The 16,818-nt window shown below is 43.8% G+C and overlaps 2 protein-coding genes across 3 annotated transcripts in view; one reads left to right on the top strand and one right to left on the bottom strand.

Moving 5' to 3' along the window:
- LOC110506525 (PH domain leucine-rich repeat-containing protein phosphatase 2) overlaps positions 1-12,089 on the top strand; it is a 54,487-nt gene extending 42,398 nt beyond the window's left edge. The window contains exons 15-19 of the mRNA XM_036964043.2: positions 1,361-1,491; positions 1,663-1,776; positions 2,598-2,792; positions 3,360-3,591; positions 3,758-12,089. Coding sequence (XP_036819938.2) covers positions 1,361-1,491; positions 1,663-1,776; positions 2,598-2,792; positions 3,360-3,591; positions 3,758-5,050 — 1,965 coding nt within the window. The 3' untranslated portion in view covers positions 5,051-12,089. The remainder of the gene's footprint in view (positions 1-1,360; positions 1,492-1,662; positions 1,777-2,597; positions 2,793-3,359; positions 3,592-3,757) is intronic.
- A 160-nt stretch (positions 12,090-12,249) lies between these two features.
- On the bottom strand, positions 12,250-16,631 carry marveld3 (MARVEL domain containing 3). Of its 2 annotated transcripts, none has more exons than XM_021586195.3 (4): positions 16,467-16,631; positions 14,990-15,311; positions 13,747-13,844; positions 12,250-13,108 (listed from the first exon to the last, which is right to left on the bottom strand). In XM_021586195.3, the coding sequence occupies exons 2-4, from the start codon at positions 15,286-15,288 to the stop codon at positions 12,498-12,500; spliced, it is 1,008 nt and encodes a 335-aa protein (XP_021441870.3). In that variant the 5' UTR covers positions 15,289-15,311; positions 16,467-16,631; the 3' UTR covers positions 12,250-12,497. The 2 variants fall into 2 exon arrangements, with proteins under 2 accessions (XP_021441870.3, XP_021441868.3); XM_021586193.3 differs by having other exon boundaries at positions 16,368-16,581.
- Positions 16,632-16,818: the final 187 nt, after the last annotated feature.

Genomic DNA, 16,818 nt, shown 5'->3' with positions numbered 1-16,818 from the left:
GAAATATAGGCCTAAGTAAGTTATGGACTAAAAACAGTTGCATGCATTCATGAATTGTGGTTTGTTGTTTGGGCTAATTATTGAAAGCTTCCTTTGTTATTTAATTTTAAAACGAAAATGCTTATTTGCAATTTCAAAACATGAATGTTGCTGTGATGGCATGAACGAATGATTGATTAATACAGTAGCCTATACTGTATATTGAAATATAGGTCTAAGTAAGTTATGGTATTAAGACTAAACAGGACGCACTCTTTTGCATACAGCTCGATGGTGGTTATACAAGGCTGTTATACCAAGACCACTAATGATAACGACATTACTTATTAATATAATGATGATTATAATAATAATTGTAATAATAACAGTAAGGAGATCAAGGACAAGGAGGCTACAGGAGTGAGAGCTGGGTACATATTATGTGTGACAAACAGGTGCTGTTAGATTACAATATCATTTTTCTGCCTGTTTGGAACTGTGTAAACAACACTAAATACATTATAAGTAATACCAGTCTGTACTAACCCCCCCCCCCAAAAAAAATGTAAAGCTTAAATTACAGCATAGCAAAGATTAAAAACAGCCGAATCTGTGAAATTGCTTTATCTTGACATTTTGCTGTTGCATGAGGCTTGGTGCTCAGGGAATCATTAGGCTATTAAATAATCACTCAAACAGGCAACAGAAGCAAGACCTGTCTTATTTCTGTAGATATATATGGATGATTTATAAAGCCAGGCACATTTGACAGTTAAGTTGGCGTTTCCTCTCTCCTCAACTGTTTTTAGACAATTAGGCAAGATCTGTTTCTGCTGGCTCCACCACATTGTTTTCCATCCCAATATGCAGGTTAACTTTGCTAGTGTGCAACATAGGGAAAGGTGTCAATTCTACGGCGCACTGAAGGTTATGTTTCAGAACCGCGGACAGCGACCGTATCCAATGCGGGAGAAAGTGCATTTGTTATAAAATAATACTAGACTTACTAGTGTTGCATTATTTTTTACATAATATAACCACATACAATTTCAGTATCTCACGTCTTAGAGTGATGGACTGTGCCCTCCCCGTGGCATCTGCAATGGATTAGCCCACTGAGACAGGCACGAATCAGACAGGTGTTTTGTGCACTGCTCGACTAAAGAAATCTCGGTCAACCAACAGGCTATCGACAAAACAATCAACCAGTCGACTAAATGGGGTTAGCCCTAGTTTGTGTTTTGTTTATGCATATGTCTTTTAGATGTGTATATGTCTTTATTACAATGTTATAATGTATAACTGTGTGTGTTATCTTCTCCATCCACCGTGTGTGTGTGTGTGTGTGTGTGTGTGTGTGTGTGTGTGTGTGTATATATAGCTGGTGGACTTGAGCTGTAATGAGCTGACTGAGATCCTACTGCCAGACTCTCTAACGGCTACCCTGCACGAACTTGACCTGACTGGCAACAGCAGCCTCTTGCTGGAGCACAAAACACTCAACCTGTTCAGGTGACACACAGAGACTACAGTGTCACGCCGCACAACAAAGTATCAGGCCGCTGGTGTACTTGGATAAGCTATGCGATAAATTATATTCTTGTGCTACAGCGTGAATTATGGTTCAGCCCAGTGCATGGTGAGATAATGCCCCCATCTCTTTGTCTCTCTCTCTCTCCTCAGTCACATCACCACGCTGAAGCTGGACCAGAAGCCAGCCATGGCCACCGGGGAATCCCTGGGCTCCTCGACCCTGTGGAACCACGGCTACTCTGAGATGAGCGGGCAGAGGAACAAGTGAGCCCAAGGGAGGGAGGGAGGAGGGCTGAGGGAGAGAGAGAGGGAGAGAGAGTTACTTTGAGACAGTGAGTGAGCGTGTATGTGAGGGAAGCCCTAATTTATGACAATCTGATGAGAGGGTATAAATGGGATTATGAGATCACGTGTGGTTTTAGAGAGCGCCTTTAAGGAGCATTTCCTCTTTCAGGGAATCGCTGTGAGCAGCACTACATTAAATGGTCTGAGAAGAGGATGTGCTTCTCATAGTCCATATCAGCCCGTTTCTTTTCTGCTCTGCCTCTTGGCTGGCATCCTATTTTAAACCCTACCCGAGGCTATAATATGCATCTATGGAGGAGTTACTTAGTAATCTAACTGTACAGCCCCAGCACAGCTTCCACTGCCTGGGTGAACGTCTGTTGGGCCTGGCATCTAGGCCCCTGGGCTGCGGATCTTGTTTAATAGTAGGGAAGGCAGGGAAGCCTAATACTTCCTGTGGATACAACGGGTATAAAGCGGTGTCCCCTGCATCATTGATGGGGGCCCAGTTTGCCTGGCTCGTGTCCTAACAGGGCCTCACAGGGTCATGACCACCACAGTGTCACAGGGGGCCATGCCTGGATGAGCCCCTGCTGCCTCTGTAGGAATAGGGCTCTGTCTCACTGTGTTCAAGTATGGATGAGTTATTCCTGTTTGGCTTGAATTTGAGGAAGATTCTAAGCTTATGAGCAAGATTGTATAATGGGATTTACACACAGAAAATGTAACCACATTTTGTTTCCACTTTTTGTGTTCATCTTATATCAATACTAACAGTATTTTCTCTTCCTTGGGGACAGATTGTGTGTGTCTGTGCTGGCAGTGGACCGCTTTGGGGATAGTGTTGAGGCGGCCTATGGCGTCTTCGACGGAGACCGCAATGAGGAAGTTCCTCGTCTGTTGCAGTGCACCATGGGAGATGTGCTGTCGGAAGAGCTGCTGCATTCCAGTGTGGACAGTGTGTACATGAGCAACACCTTCCTCACCTCACACAGGTATGAGCATCATGCATACACAGACGCACACCCATTCTGCTTGTATTACTGTAATACAAGCAAAATGTAGGCACATTTCAGTATCATATGAATCAGGGGCGTAACTTTGGTTTTAGAAGTGGGGTAGACATCATCATTATTATTATTTTTTTTTATCCAGTCAGATAAACACTCCAAACAACTTACCCCACCGATCGGAGATGTCCGCATGGTCCTAAAACACACCCTTGCCTCGTTTTGTATCACATTCCAATTATAAAACTGGGGGGGACAAAAATGCAACTTCAGAATGTGGGTGGGACATGTTCCCTCCCCTGCCCCCACTGAAAGTTGCGCCCCTGCTATGAATTACTGTTACCCTTTAAGGAAGACAAACCTACAATTGTACTATTCCGTGTTCATTTACATTTGATTAATTCACAACTGCATTAGCTAGGAACTAACATATGCAAATAACAACATAATGAATATTCATAATGGTCTATTTTTAATGTTTAACAAAGAAGCTAGCTAATTGCAGGGCATGTGCTGATAGTTGCATTCTGTGATGTATGTTGTATGATGCAGGAAACTGGGCATGGCTGGTCAGAAGCTGGGTGCATCTGCCCTGCTCTGCTACATCCACCACGAGCCATCGGAGCTGGGCAGCTACTTCAGCCTGACGGTGGCCAACGTGGGCAGCTGCCAGGCGGTGCTGTGTCGAGACGGCCAGCCCCTGCCCCTTTCCAAGGTCTTCAGCCTGGAGCAGAGCACCGAAGAGATGGACAGGGTCAAACTCAGCAAGGCGATCATCACTGAGGTACTGTGGGGAGTCAGGCGTGTGTGAATGCACGTTTTTGTGAGGGCCTTTGTGTTCATAAAGATCTACTTGTTAGTTAACGTTTGATGTGATGCCTTATGCTCCGAGGTATTCATTTGTATTCAAAGTGCAGAGCTGAGTCCCCTCCTGTGTTATTGTGTTGTAGGATAACAAAGTGAGTGGAGTGACATGCTGCTCTCGCCTGCTGGGATGCTCTTATCTGTCTCCCTGGGTGCTGCCCAAGCCCTGGGTGCGCACTGAGCCCCTGTGTTCCCAAGATGAGTTCTTGATCCTGGGGAACCGGGCGCTGTTTGAGAGGGTGTCCTACCAGGAGGCTGTGTGCACCGTGCAGGCCGTGAGGGACCCCCGCGCAGCTGCCAAGAAGCTCTGCACGCTGGCCCAGAGCTACGGCTGCCGGGACAATGTGGGGGCGGTGGTGGTGTCCCTGCACATCGGGGAGGACAACTGTACCTGTGAGCCCCCTCACGCCAGTACTGGTACAGATCCCCGTGGACCCCCTCCAACACCCCTCCCCGTCACTGCTCCCCCAGGGGACCCGGCCACGCCCTCCTCCAGCAGTGGCATCGCTTCAGAGTTCAACAGCGAGACTTCGGCCTCGGAGGTGGGGAGTGAGGCGGGCTCCACAGCCTCTGACGAGCACCCCTCCACTGGCCCCATGGCCCGACCTGAGAGGCGCTGTAGTCTCCACCCTGCAGCCACGCTCTGTGCCCCCGCGGGACCCGGCTCAGCTGGGGTAGGGGGGCCCCACCCTGTCCTGTTCCAGCGCCAGCCCTCCTGTGCCACCTTCTCCAGTAACCAGTCTGACAACGGGCTGGACAGTGATGACGAGGCTCCACTAGAGGGGGTCATCTCCAATGGGAGCAAGCTGGAGGTGGAGGTAGACATCCACTGCTGTGCTTTCCAGATCCGTTCTGGGCCAGCCGCGAGCCCAAAGGACCACAACCTGGACAAGACACGCTCAGACTACCCCAACGGAAAGATGCGTCGTCAGAACAGCGTGGTGGTGTCAGCCACTAATGGCTGCCTGCTGGCTGTGTGTGGCAGGGAGATTTCCGACCTAAAGAAGTCCCCCTCCACCTCCAGCCTCTTTGGGAAGAAGCTTTCCAACGGCTCCGTGGTGGCCCCGGAAGATAGCCACAACCTCATCGAGGTAGCCCTGGAGGCCCCTAAGAAGAAGTCGGGTTACTTCACTGCCCCTGCCCAGCAGGACCCCGAGGACCAGCTGGTAGTGCCTCCCAGTCTAGAGCAGGATGTTAGGGAGCAGCTGAGGGGCCAGATCCCTATGGTCCCAGGACCTCCACCCCCTTTCACACCCCCCTCCATCAGAGACCCTGTGTGGGACCACCCCCACCCCCCTGCTGCCATGCTGCCCCAGCGGGACCTCGCCCCTAACCCTATCCCTGCCCTACAGCAGGAAGTCTATGATACTGCCCTCTAGAGGGGGCCAGAGCACAGCACCACCCTGTGGTAGTCCTGTGACAGTGCCATACCAGGGGGGCAGAGGAGGTCTCTCTGGCACAGGTGGGATATTCCAGTTCAAGTTTCCATTCAGCTCTGTCATGAAGACATGTGGGGCCTTGACTGTTCACACATGAATGCGTTACGTCACGTTAGACGTAGAGAGGTGCTTAGCTAACTGTCTGATGAACCTGGTGGAACTGTCTGAGTATCAGAGCTGAACAGGCACTGAAGTCACCAACCATGAAAATAGGTTGTGAAAAGAAGGGGGCCACCGGAGGCCAAAATACCCCAGCCTGAACTAGAATACCTCATGCGTTTTAGACTGCAGAACTTGTTTGCAACATTTCCCTTTACTTGGAAGGAAGGTCAAATAGTGAAATGGTAGAATAATCCATTTGAGTGTGTTATCATTCCAATGCTGGGGGCTGCAGGGGCTCCTAGATCCCAGGGACAAGTCCTGTGACCAAAAGGTGAAAAAGTGCCTACTGTAGATGACTCAGCCCCAGATGTCCCTGCCTCCCTGCCTGTGTGTGTATGGAGGGGGTAGGGGACACACATCAGTATTAACTCTGGAATAGGACATCACTGTGTGACAGCGTCCTCCAGGGGCCACCAATGGTACAGCCACTTCTCGCGCTCGCTCTCTCTCTGTCTGTCTGTCTGTCTGTATATATATATCCTACGTTATCTCCCTCTCTAACCTGTTGACTGCACAATGGCTGGCAGGACTGGAAACAAGGCTGACTGGCCTTACTCTGTGGCACAAGGATTCAGACTGTGTATGCTAGAGGCAGGTAGGAACATAACAGCAGGCGATAAAAAAAAAACGAATCTAATTTTTATTTACTGAAAAAACTAAGAAGTGACCCTTTCTATCAACACCATAATCCTCTATATGGGAAATACAGTTAGTATCTATATACACATTTAGTCTGAGCAGTGTAGTGCAGAACCACAGAGTGGTGTAATCACAAGGCCAGCTTGGCCTAGTCCCAGCATCAGGATGCGTATCCATTTGGAAACCATTGAAGCCTTGCTGGGAGGAATAATACAGAAAATAACATTCAAAAATAGCATCAAGCTCTCATAAAAAGGCAAACGCAAAATAACATAACAGTGCATTGCTCACCTGTACAGAACCAATATGGCATACTGCTTTAAAACCATTATTGTAACACTGTATCCGTGACAGTGCATGGTCAGCAAATTTTAACAGAAAAAGTAATTATATTAATTATGTTTTATGGGCAACATGAGTGGTCACAATGAAGACGAAACAATTGTTCACGGTGTTCATATCTCAGACGCTACAATGCACACCAGATACTGTACAGTAATCATTACAAGTGATGGGTGAAAAAACATGTTCTTCACATTATTCGAGTGCCATCATTTAAGGAGTCCAGATACTGTGAGGTGTGTAGCCCCTTTGTCTTTAGTTTTTCTAGTTTCACGCTTCTTGTACCCAGGAAATTGTGCAAAATCTCTCCAGTGACCAACATATCGAAAGTGTTTTTTAAGGTTTGAGAATCATTCTGTTCCCATCATTCCATTAGCTTCACAGTCAACTGAAGAAAATATCCATGAGTAGTGTGCTAAAATGAGGATGTAACATGGTATTATTTTACATGTATATGAAAAGTATGCATGTTGTGAAAGTCTATTTTAATCATGCAGTTTGCATAATTCCGTTGGAGCCTATAGATATAGCTAGTTGATGCTCTTCATTTTAAGTCAGTGACCGGCGAGAGAAGGAGTAAAAATAATTTCAATAATTAGATATTTCATTCTCATAGATCTACTGACAGATTCAATAGGGGTTTGTGGGACATCTGGTGGTGATAACTATGAATTGCCTCAAATGTTAGTTCTATATCAGTGAATATCACCAGGGTACTCTACCACCGCTACCACCTACTGTATAACAGATTCAGAACAAGCACAGTGTGTTTTTGTTGGCAGGACAGAAAAGCTCATTGTTGTCTTGGCGACAATAAGGGCTGGTTTGAGTAAGAGGGGTGGTGTGAAGCTCACATGAGTGGCAACACCAAACCATTTCAACAGGTGGGTGGATGACTGGATGGGGTTTTGTGAAGGAACAACGTTTCAAGAGGTATGTAAGGACACCTGACCTAATGCTGAGGAGGACGTTATCTTACTCTTCTTTCACAGTGTGGAGACAAGCCTTTGTCTGCTCCATATGTTTCTAAGCTGTCAGAGGACCCTTGGGTAATACCATCCAACCAATGAGGAAGACGGGTTTATCAGATTACGTTTATGTGGAATTTTAGCAAAAATGAGCAAAGCACTTTTGTGTCCCGAGAAGAGTGAAAAAACTAAAGTATTGAGTATAAGCCATTCGTTTTGCATCAGAATTTGAGTTCAGACTTTATTTGGGGCATTTGCTAATGGTTTTAGTGTTGCTAAGGTATGGAGTGGCCCTGACTTTTATCTAGCACAGACATTGTGAAATATGTCCGTCATGGACATTACTTTGAATAAAGGCATCTGCATAATATGTCAGTTGACTGTGAATATGACATTTCTGTAAAGTTGCACTTGTGCTCCAGCAATGTTAGAGGATAGTATACCACTAATTGACTAACAAAGCTGCAGACCAAAATCTACCACCCTTCCCCTTTGTGCCAAACTGCCTAACCCTAACCCATTTTAGAGAGGAGAACTTTCTGACTTAGTAAGAGAGGGCTTGTGGTCTGACAAGAGAATGACTGGGATGTGTTCCTAGATGCCACTGTGAGAAGGCTAGTGGCATGGTTGTAATACTTACCATAGCTGCTTAGCTAGCTACAACCCACTCTATGCTTGTTCATAGCCTTAATGCAGCGCTCCCAGTCCTAATGAGGATGGTGACTGTCTTTTTCTGTTGGTTTTATTTCCTTTAGCGGAGCTGGTTTTGCCCTTTGACCTTACGTGGCAAGGTCAGGAGCATATAACACGGCAATATTTTGCATTATTTTCTCCAAATTGCAGAGAGAGCAATGTAAAGTTTCAAGCCAGTAGAACAAGGATTGGGACCAGAGGGGTGGATTCTAAAGGTTTCGTAGAATTGGCAGTATTTTAGATGCTCAAAAACCTCACAGCGGCTTCGAAATGGCTATTTACTTAATCCTTAACGTTCAAGACTGGATTGATTGGTGAATTTGCCTTTCTAAAGCCTGCTTGCTTATAATATGAGATTTATTATATACAATTGAAGTTGGAAGTTTACATACACCTTAGCCAAATACATTTGAACTCAGTTTTTCACAATTCCTAACATTTAATCGTAGTAAACATTCCCTGTCTTAGTTAGGTCAGTTAGGATCACCACTTTATTTTAAGAATGTGAAATGTCAGAATAATATTAGAGAATTATTTATTTCAACTTTTATTTATTTCATCACATTCCCAGTGGTTCAGAAGTTTGCATACACTCAATTAGTATTTGGTAACATTGCCTTTAAATTGTTTAACTTGGGTCAAACATTTCAGGTAGCCTTCCACAACCTTCCCTCAATAAGTTGGGTGAATTTTGGCCCATTCCTCCTGACAGAGCTGGTGTAACTGAGTCAGGTTTGTAGACCTCCATGTTCCCACACGCTTTTTCGGTTCTGTCCACAAATATTCTATGGGATTGAGGTCAGGGCTTTGTGATTGCCTATTTTGTGAAGTGCACCAGTCCCTCCTGCAGCAAAGCACCCCCACAACATGATGCTGTCACCCCCGTGTTTCACGGTTGGGATGATGTTCTCAGGCTCGCAAGCCTCCCCCTTTTTCCTCCAAACATAACGATGGTCATTATGGCCAAACAGTTCTATTTTTGTTTCATCAGACCAGAATACATTTCTCCAAAAAGTCCGATCTTTGTCCCCATGTGCAGTTGCAAACCGTAGTCTGGCTTTTTTATGGCGGTTTTGGAGCAGTGGCTTCTTCCTTGCTGAGCGGCCTTTCAGGTTATGTCGATATAGGACTCGTTTAACTGTGGATATAGATACTTTTGTACCCGTTTCCTCCAGCATCTTCACAAGGTCCTTTGCTGTTGTTCTGGGATTGATTCGCACCAAAGTATGTTCATCTCTAGGAGACAGAACACGTCTCCTCCCTGAGTGGTATGACGGCTGCGTGGTCCCATGGTGTTTATACTTGCGTACTATTGTTCGTACAGATGTACGTGGTACCTTCAGGCATTTGGAAATTGCTCCCAAGGATGAACCAGACTTGTGGAGGTCTACAGTTTTTTTCCTGAGGTCTTGGCTGATTTCTTTTGATTTTCCCATGATGTCAAGCAAAGAGGCAATGAGTTTGAAAGTAGGCCTTGAAATCCATCCACGGGTACACCTCCAATTGACTCAAATTATGTCAATTAGCCTTTCAGGAGCTTCTGAAGCCATGACATCATTTTCTGGAATTTTCCAAGCTGTTTAAAGGCACAATCAACTTAGTATATGTAAACTTTTGACCCACTGGAATTGTGATACAGTGAATTATAAGTGAAATAATCTGTCTGTCAACAATTGTTGGAAAAATGACTTGTGTCATGCACAAAGCAGATGTCCTAACCGACTTTCCAAAACTATAGTTTGTTAACAAGAAATTTGTGGAGTGGTTGAAAAACTTGTTTTAATGACTTCAACCTAAGTGTATGTAAACTTCTGACTTCAAGTGTAAGTTTTATTCACTTATTTTGTTCCAACTTCGGACAAAATCTGCTCTTCAAAGGATCAAACACTGTTTAAAGCACTTTGTACATAGGGAGATAAATATATTCAAAGATTGATATTTGAGTATTATGTGAGATATTTATCAAAAATGCACATTAACTCATAGGGCTTGAGTTGTCGTTGTTGTGGCTTCTGTCAGCCAAACATATCATGTCTTCTCTAAGAGAAAGTATCCAATAGAAGTGCTAATAATTCAAAGTGAAGTGTGAGAGAATTACAAAACTGCTTTTCGGTTGGATGCAAGTTTGTCTTTTAGCACAAAGATAGGCATTGTTCTTCCTTGTTCAAGTCTTAAGGCTTTTTTTGTATTGAGTCATTCTGCTTCCATGAGAGGAATAGCAGCTGGTGTTGTGGGGTGAAAGATCCTGGCTCATTCTAGGGATGATAAGTGGCAGAAAGCAGGCATTTTGAATATTGCTTTGTTTGCTAACGGAAGCCACCTGCTGTGCCTCAGGCGGTAACACAGGTACATGTACGCACCACAGGTGTGGGTTTGCCCTCCACCCTGAGCATTTCAGGACAGACTAAAGAAACAGATTTGAGCTTGCACACATCTGACATTTTCATATGGCATTTAAGTTGAGAACCTAAGAACAGTATGAAGAGGTGATTGTCTTTGATGTGGTTGGAAGAACAAGATAATTCAAAGTTCTCATAATCCTCTAAATGAACAGGAAGTTGGACTTCAAATACACTACACAATGTAGATGATTATGAACATGAATTCCCTCACATCAAATATGCAAAGTGTCACCTGTTTATATTACTCACAGGTTACACACCTAGGAGGATCCTTTTTTCTTAACTATGGAAATTAGTAGTAACTGAGCATTCTTGTCTGTGTGTGCGTATGCATGTGTGTGAGAATCGTGAAGTGCAGTGTTCTGCCATCGTGTGCGTTTTCACCTTTTGTCAACTCTTTCGACGCAGTGGTCCATGTAGAAAAGTTGATCAAGAGGCTCCATAATTGGGCCCTAGTTTGCCAAGTGGGGACCAGCAACACACTACTAAGCTCTGTGCGTTCCAAATGCACCTATGTTATGTGCTATAGCAGCCAAAAATGCATTCCAAATGTAAGAACATGCATCTGCAAATCCTTAGCCAATTATTATTTGCTATTTTGTTTACAGTCAACTCTCCCTTGATTTTGTAAAGAACCAAAAAGTTTACTCCTACTAACAAGAGCTAGAAACAATATTGATTGGGAGGGTCATTAACCTAGATAGAGGAATAAATGTGCCTGTACATATGCATACCGTACGTATGGCTACAGTAAGATGGGGCACAGAGTAAAAGATCAAGGTGACATCACAATGATGGCAAAGTATTCCCTTTAATTATTTAGTAGAGGAGATCAACTACTGTTCATGATCTGAGTGCACCATAATCCTATGTAAATACAGCTGTGTGTGTGTGGGTATGCATATTTAAGTAGGTTATTGTGTCAATGCTTTTCTGATTCCGTTTAATCCACTCTCTGTAAACACGTGTTTTATTTCTCTTCTCAGAGGGAGAACATGCTGCCTGTTTGTCATTGCAGTCTGAGTGAGAAAGTATGCATGTGTTGCTGTTATATTTAACTGAATGAATCTCCATTCTGTTAAATGATTATGGTGAACTCTGGAAAGAATCTGATATTGAGGATGTTTCAATTGTTTAACATGTGACCAAAGTAAACATTGTTTGATCTCAACTTTCTTTCTGTACATTCTTTTCTAGAGATGCTTGAATATTTTCTCTCAATGCCAAGAAGCTGAGGTTTATTTTTGTACATTGTTTCATGCAAATGTATAGGTCCTCCACTACAGAATCTAGAATAAAGGGATTCTATTGTATATTGTTGCATATTATGGTATTTTTATTTAAGATTCTAATTTGTGTATTTAATGTCTGAAGCATGCCATATATAAATGCATATAAATATAAAATGTATACAGTGCATATATGTGATTACTTTCTACAAAATGTTAATTGTTTGTAAGCCAAGGCATTGTTTTGAATATCTGGAGCATATCTAATATTTTTGTTTTAGCATGTAGAAAACTGCTACAAATATTTGTATTCTGTTAAATATTTGTTGTAATTAGTTTTAGAGGATACCTTGTTTTATCATTTAGGAAAGGACTAACCATGAGCACTTTTGCTGTTTCAGCCAGAATTGTACTCCTTAAAATTTTCAGTGGGCGATGGTTTATTATTTCATTTGAGATGCTGCTATGACTAGTTTTGAGCAGAAAAGCTGTATTTTTAATTAACTTTCAGCCAAGTAGCAATAAAAATGTATACTGTGAAAAACCTGGGCCTTGGTGCATTTCTATCGTTTCCCTAACCTGCTCTCTTTGCTCTGCTCAGATTTATGTTTTCAGTCCCACAGAGACCACAAACAATAATTATTATTCTACAAGGTAAAATGGAGATATTCTAGGCAAGAGGGTTAATGAGGAAGAGAAATACATCTGTTTAAGATTTTTATTAGTAAAGAACAATGTTTGACAGTGTAGATGTCTCACATCTGTAACATTTAGTAAAACAAGTGTGTGGTTTTTGAAGTCACAAATGTACAAAATTGCTCTTTGTACAGTTAAACTTTATCAATCACAGTTCATTAAAAATACACTAGCATTTATTTGACAAATTTGACCAAATTTGACCTCAACCCTACATTTTTTCCACTCTATTCACAGTGGGGGTGAGCAAACCCACTTATAAGTTAACATCTTCCATCGCTCTCAGTCTCTTCATCTCCCTCACTGCCCTGAAAGCACGGATGGCCAAGACCATTCCGAAGATGAAAACAATGACTCCAAGCACCCCGAAGAGGCCTCCAGCGATGTCTGCTCCATTGAGTGCACACGCAAAGCCCTGATGCCCTTTGCTCTTGTAGAGCGCTTCCCTCTCTGTACAGATGGGGTTGTCGTAGGTCTCCTGCAGCTTGATGAAGTAGAAGGCCAGGGCAGGGATGTAGCCCAGGCCGATCAGGAGGTTCACCAGGGCCTCACCCAGCAGCACAGGGGGCCAGCGGTAAGGGACTCTCAAAACACCGAAAGCCAGAATGATGCAGGCATAAACCATCAGAGCCCCTCCACAGGCCATGCTGAAGATGTATGGAGGTAGCTTGAGCTGGTGGAACAGTTTGTCCAGCTCCTTGACCCTGTCTGCATCGGCTCCAGTGAAAGCCTGTGCTCCTCCATAGTAGTACTGGTAGATACCCCCGAGGCTGGCCAGGTCCCGGTAACCCCCGGAGTTACTGTAGGACACTCCTGAGCAGATGACTATCAGCAGGTTTACAAAGACCTCCATTATCTGGCATAGACCTGAACAGAACAGATCAAGAAAGAGCTAAATACATGACTTATCATACAGTAAGAGTCTGGGAGAAATCGAGCTGAGTTGAAGGTCAAGTTATACGTTTCACAAGAGAGGGAGGATTATGCGACAATGCAGCTAAATTGAGGTTGATCCGAGTTCAACCAACATGGTTGATGGTTAATTTCAGTGGGAATTTCATCTCAGAGGGAGATAGAGCATACATTATGCCATTGTGTGAATTAAACATATCATGGATGAACAAACAATTTGGAGAAAGAAACAGATACAGATATTATAACTCAAAACGCCAATCCCCTCATAAATACCCTGTACCCCCGAGAGGGTGGTCATGTGGTTGGTTAGGTCATTCATAACCTACCCAACTACATTCCTACTACAGGGGTGTAATCATTAGTTCAAAACATTTTGCAATGGAAACTGTTTACGCCCAACGAAATCGAGTTTATATTGGATAAATTCAGGTAGGTCCCTCCCCATTTGGTTCTGTTTGGTTCCGAGTGAATAAATCCCAGGACCAATTAAACAGAACAACGCCTGCTACACCGTACCAACAAGATTCACCCACAAAAACGTTTCAGGTGTAAGTTGTTGCTGTTTGTTCTTTAATTTAAACATGACTTGCCTCTGGCTGTTAAGGCATATCTGAGGTTGTACAGAGCCTGTCTGTGTTGTGGCTCATAGTATTCCCCCACAGAGGGAGATGTGGAGGCTTCTGTATACCTGCAAAGACAAAATCACAAGTTGATGTCTGCTAAATCTTACATTCAAACCACCACAACCCTCCTCCATAGCAGAGAGCAGGTTTTGTATTCAAGGGGTTCATATTTACTTTGGGCACCCCAAGAGTCAATGTGCCATTCAAACACAAGCAGACAGACATTACAAGGAGTCAATTCCAAACCAGTGAAACCGTAGACTTCTCGTGCTGTACAGTATATGTGGGCAATAATACGGTAACAGAATGATGCAGACTCAGATTTTCACTTTAAAATGTATGCCAAACAAAAACCAATGATTGGAAAGTTAAATCAATCATACAACTATATCCCCAAGGATGATTTTTCCGGTGTTTTATATACACAGTGTACTAAACATTAGGAACACCTGCACTTTCCATGACAGACTGACCAGGTGAAAGCTATGATCCCTTATTGATGTAATCTGTTAAATATACTTCAGTCAGTGTAGATGAAGGGGAGAAGACCGGTTAAAGATGGATGTTTAAGTCTTGAGACAATTGAGATATGGATTGTGCATGTATACTATTCAGAGAGAATGGGCAATACGGAAGATTTAAGTGATGTTGAACGGGGTATGGCTGTAGGTGCCAGGTACACCAGGTTGAGTGTGTCAAGAACTGCAACGCTGCAACACTCCGTGTGTATCAAGAATGATCCACCACCCAAAGGACATCCAACCAACTTGACCCAACTGTGGGAAGCATTGCAGTCAACATAGTACAGCCTCCCGGTGGAATGCTTTAGACACCACCTAGAATCCATGCCCTGACGAATTGAGGCTGTTTTTGAGGGCAAAAGATTGTGAAACTCAATAATAGTAGTGTTCCTACTATAATAGTGTTCCTATTATTTTGTACACTGTATATTTCCACACTGAGGTTGGAATAATAATGTGAAATTGTGAAAATTATGATAATGCCCTTTTAATGTTTTGGTGGGATGGAGTTTTGGCCTGCCTGGTGACATCACCAGATGGTAAATTAGTTAATAGACCAATAAGAAAGAGTTCCAAACCTCTCTGCCCATAGAGGGGTTAGTTGTTTAGCAACAAAACCAACATGTGCTCAACAATGCCCAGGATGGTAACTGTGGAAGCCTCTCTGTGACAGTTAGATGGTCTCTTACTCTCTCTGTTGTCCTTGTTGACTACTGCCTCTGTGGTCAGGTGGTGCGTCCTTGTGAGAGTGAGGTGTCGTATCCCGCTGTCTGTCAGAGTAGTCCTTCTCTCTGACCCTCCTGTCAGCTCCAGAGTCCTTCTCATCCCTGTACCTCTCGTCCATTTGGTCTCTCTTCCGCCGGTCTCTCTCTCTTTTCCTTTCCCGGTCTCTCTCTTCATGTGAGGAGCTTCCTCGGTCGTGAGTGAGGTCCCTCTCCCTGCTCTTGTCATACTCATCCCTCTCCTGGTATCTGCTTCTCTCTGGCATTGTCTGGTCTCTTGGCCACTTCTCTGAAAATGTATTTGAAGGAACATTGCCGTGATCAATTGAGTATTAGTGTAAAGGTGTCATACCGATATCTCAGGGAGATCAGATGACAATCCCAATCTATTATTTGTGCATGTAGCCCTACTAAACATTGGTGGCAATGCTTGTTGGCACTAGTGACAGTTACCACGTGGCATTCCTCCTATTCAGAAATGACTACAGAGTAAAGATGGGGGTAATCTAACAGCAGTAATGGGTATCTCTCCGTAAGGAGCCCTGGGGAAGGGATGTAACCTGAATCTTCCGTTATGGTCTGACTGTGACCCGCGTCTTGGGTGGTTCTAACCCTACCAGGCAAAAACTGTCCAGGAGAAACCTGCCAAAAACCCACCCCTTCTGTCAATTGGCTCCTGGATGCTTCTCTTTTTATTGTCTCGTGACTATTTCCTCATTCTAGTACCGCCCGGCGACACTGTGATACAGTTGCCCAGTGGGAAGCATTTACCCATGACTGCGACCCATAGAATGAGGAAACAGCCAGGAGCCAATAGAGAGATGCATCCAGGAGCCACATGAAAGCGGGGCAGGTTTTTTGGCGTGTTTTCCCTGGGTGGTTCCAACCTGGCCAGGATGGGAGTCACAGTCAGACCCATCTTGAATGATATCGTGATGATTCTGCACACAACTGAATACACATTGAAAAACGTTGTCAAAGGTTGAAAACTTCAAACAAAATGCTGACACTGACTATCAACCTGGTCTCCGAGCATTTCGTATTATTCTGTAAGTAAATCTGTTGTGCGCCATTTAGTATGACGTTTGGTATGGTTACATAAGACAGATGGTTACTTTAGGCAAAACCGAGAGTCTAGCAACCCAAATGTCACAACATATCATACGAAATGGGTGATGGACACCCACAAATTAATACATACCATACTAAATGGTGTGTTTCGGATTTACGTACAGAATAATACGAAATGTTCTGAGACCAGGTTGTGACTTGAGGGTTGAAGGCACTAGGGAATAACGTTTGTTACTATATTTGATGAAGTTAAAAACATACAAGTTAACGTTACCTGTGACGAATGATAAGGGTCACGGGTATGCTGTGTGTTGAAGCGAACCAAACATTGAGATAACGAATTGATGAATGAAGAAATAACAATTAACAATACCTCTTAATTCTGGTTCTTATCTGGATTAATTTGTGCGAATGATTGGATTCTTTACGTCTTTTACTTTTCCTGTATCTTGGGACTTCTTTCTTCTCCAGGCTCCTCCCTCTCACCTGTTCGCTCTATAGAACTCCACCCCTACCACAAAAACAGCATTCCGAGGGCATGGGACAAAGGTGTGTAGTGTCGGTGGAAAAAGTGGTGTTTCAATTGTGAAGTTTTTGGGTGTCAGAGATTTTAGTGCAGAAGAACTACTGGGGGCTTTAAGAGAAGGGATTCCAGACTCCCAGGCAGGACGACTCTGTTGGTGCCAAAGTAGTGGGAAGGGGTGTTGGGGATAGATATATATTAG

Source organism: Oncorhynchus mykiss, chromosome 26 (assembly GCF_057628025.1).
Source record: "Oncorhynchus mykiss isolate SJ-2025 chromosome 26, ASM5762802v1, whole genome shotgun sequence".
In the NCBI taxonomy this organism is placed as follows: Eukaryota; Metazoa; Chordata; class Actinopteri; order Salmoniformes; family Salmonidae; genus Oncorhynchus; species Oncorhynchus mykiss.
This window is presented reverse-complemented; position numbering and strand designations above follow the sequence as displayed.

Coding starts and splice junctions, on each gene's coding strand:
- marveld3 (XM_021586195.3), bottom strand. CDS start 15,288: ATGCCAGAGAGAAGCAGATACCAGGAGAGGGATGAGTATGACAAGAGC. Junction 13,845..14,989: donor CAACAAGGACAACAGAGAGA/GTAAGAGACCAT, acceptor TTGTCTTTGCAG/GTATACAGAAGCCTCCACAT. Junction 13,109..13,746: donor ATATGCCTTAACAGCCAGAG/GCAAGTCATGTT, acceptor TGTTCTGTTCAG/GTCTATGCCAGATAATGGAG.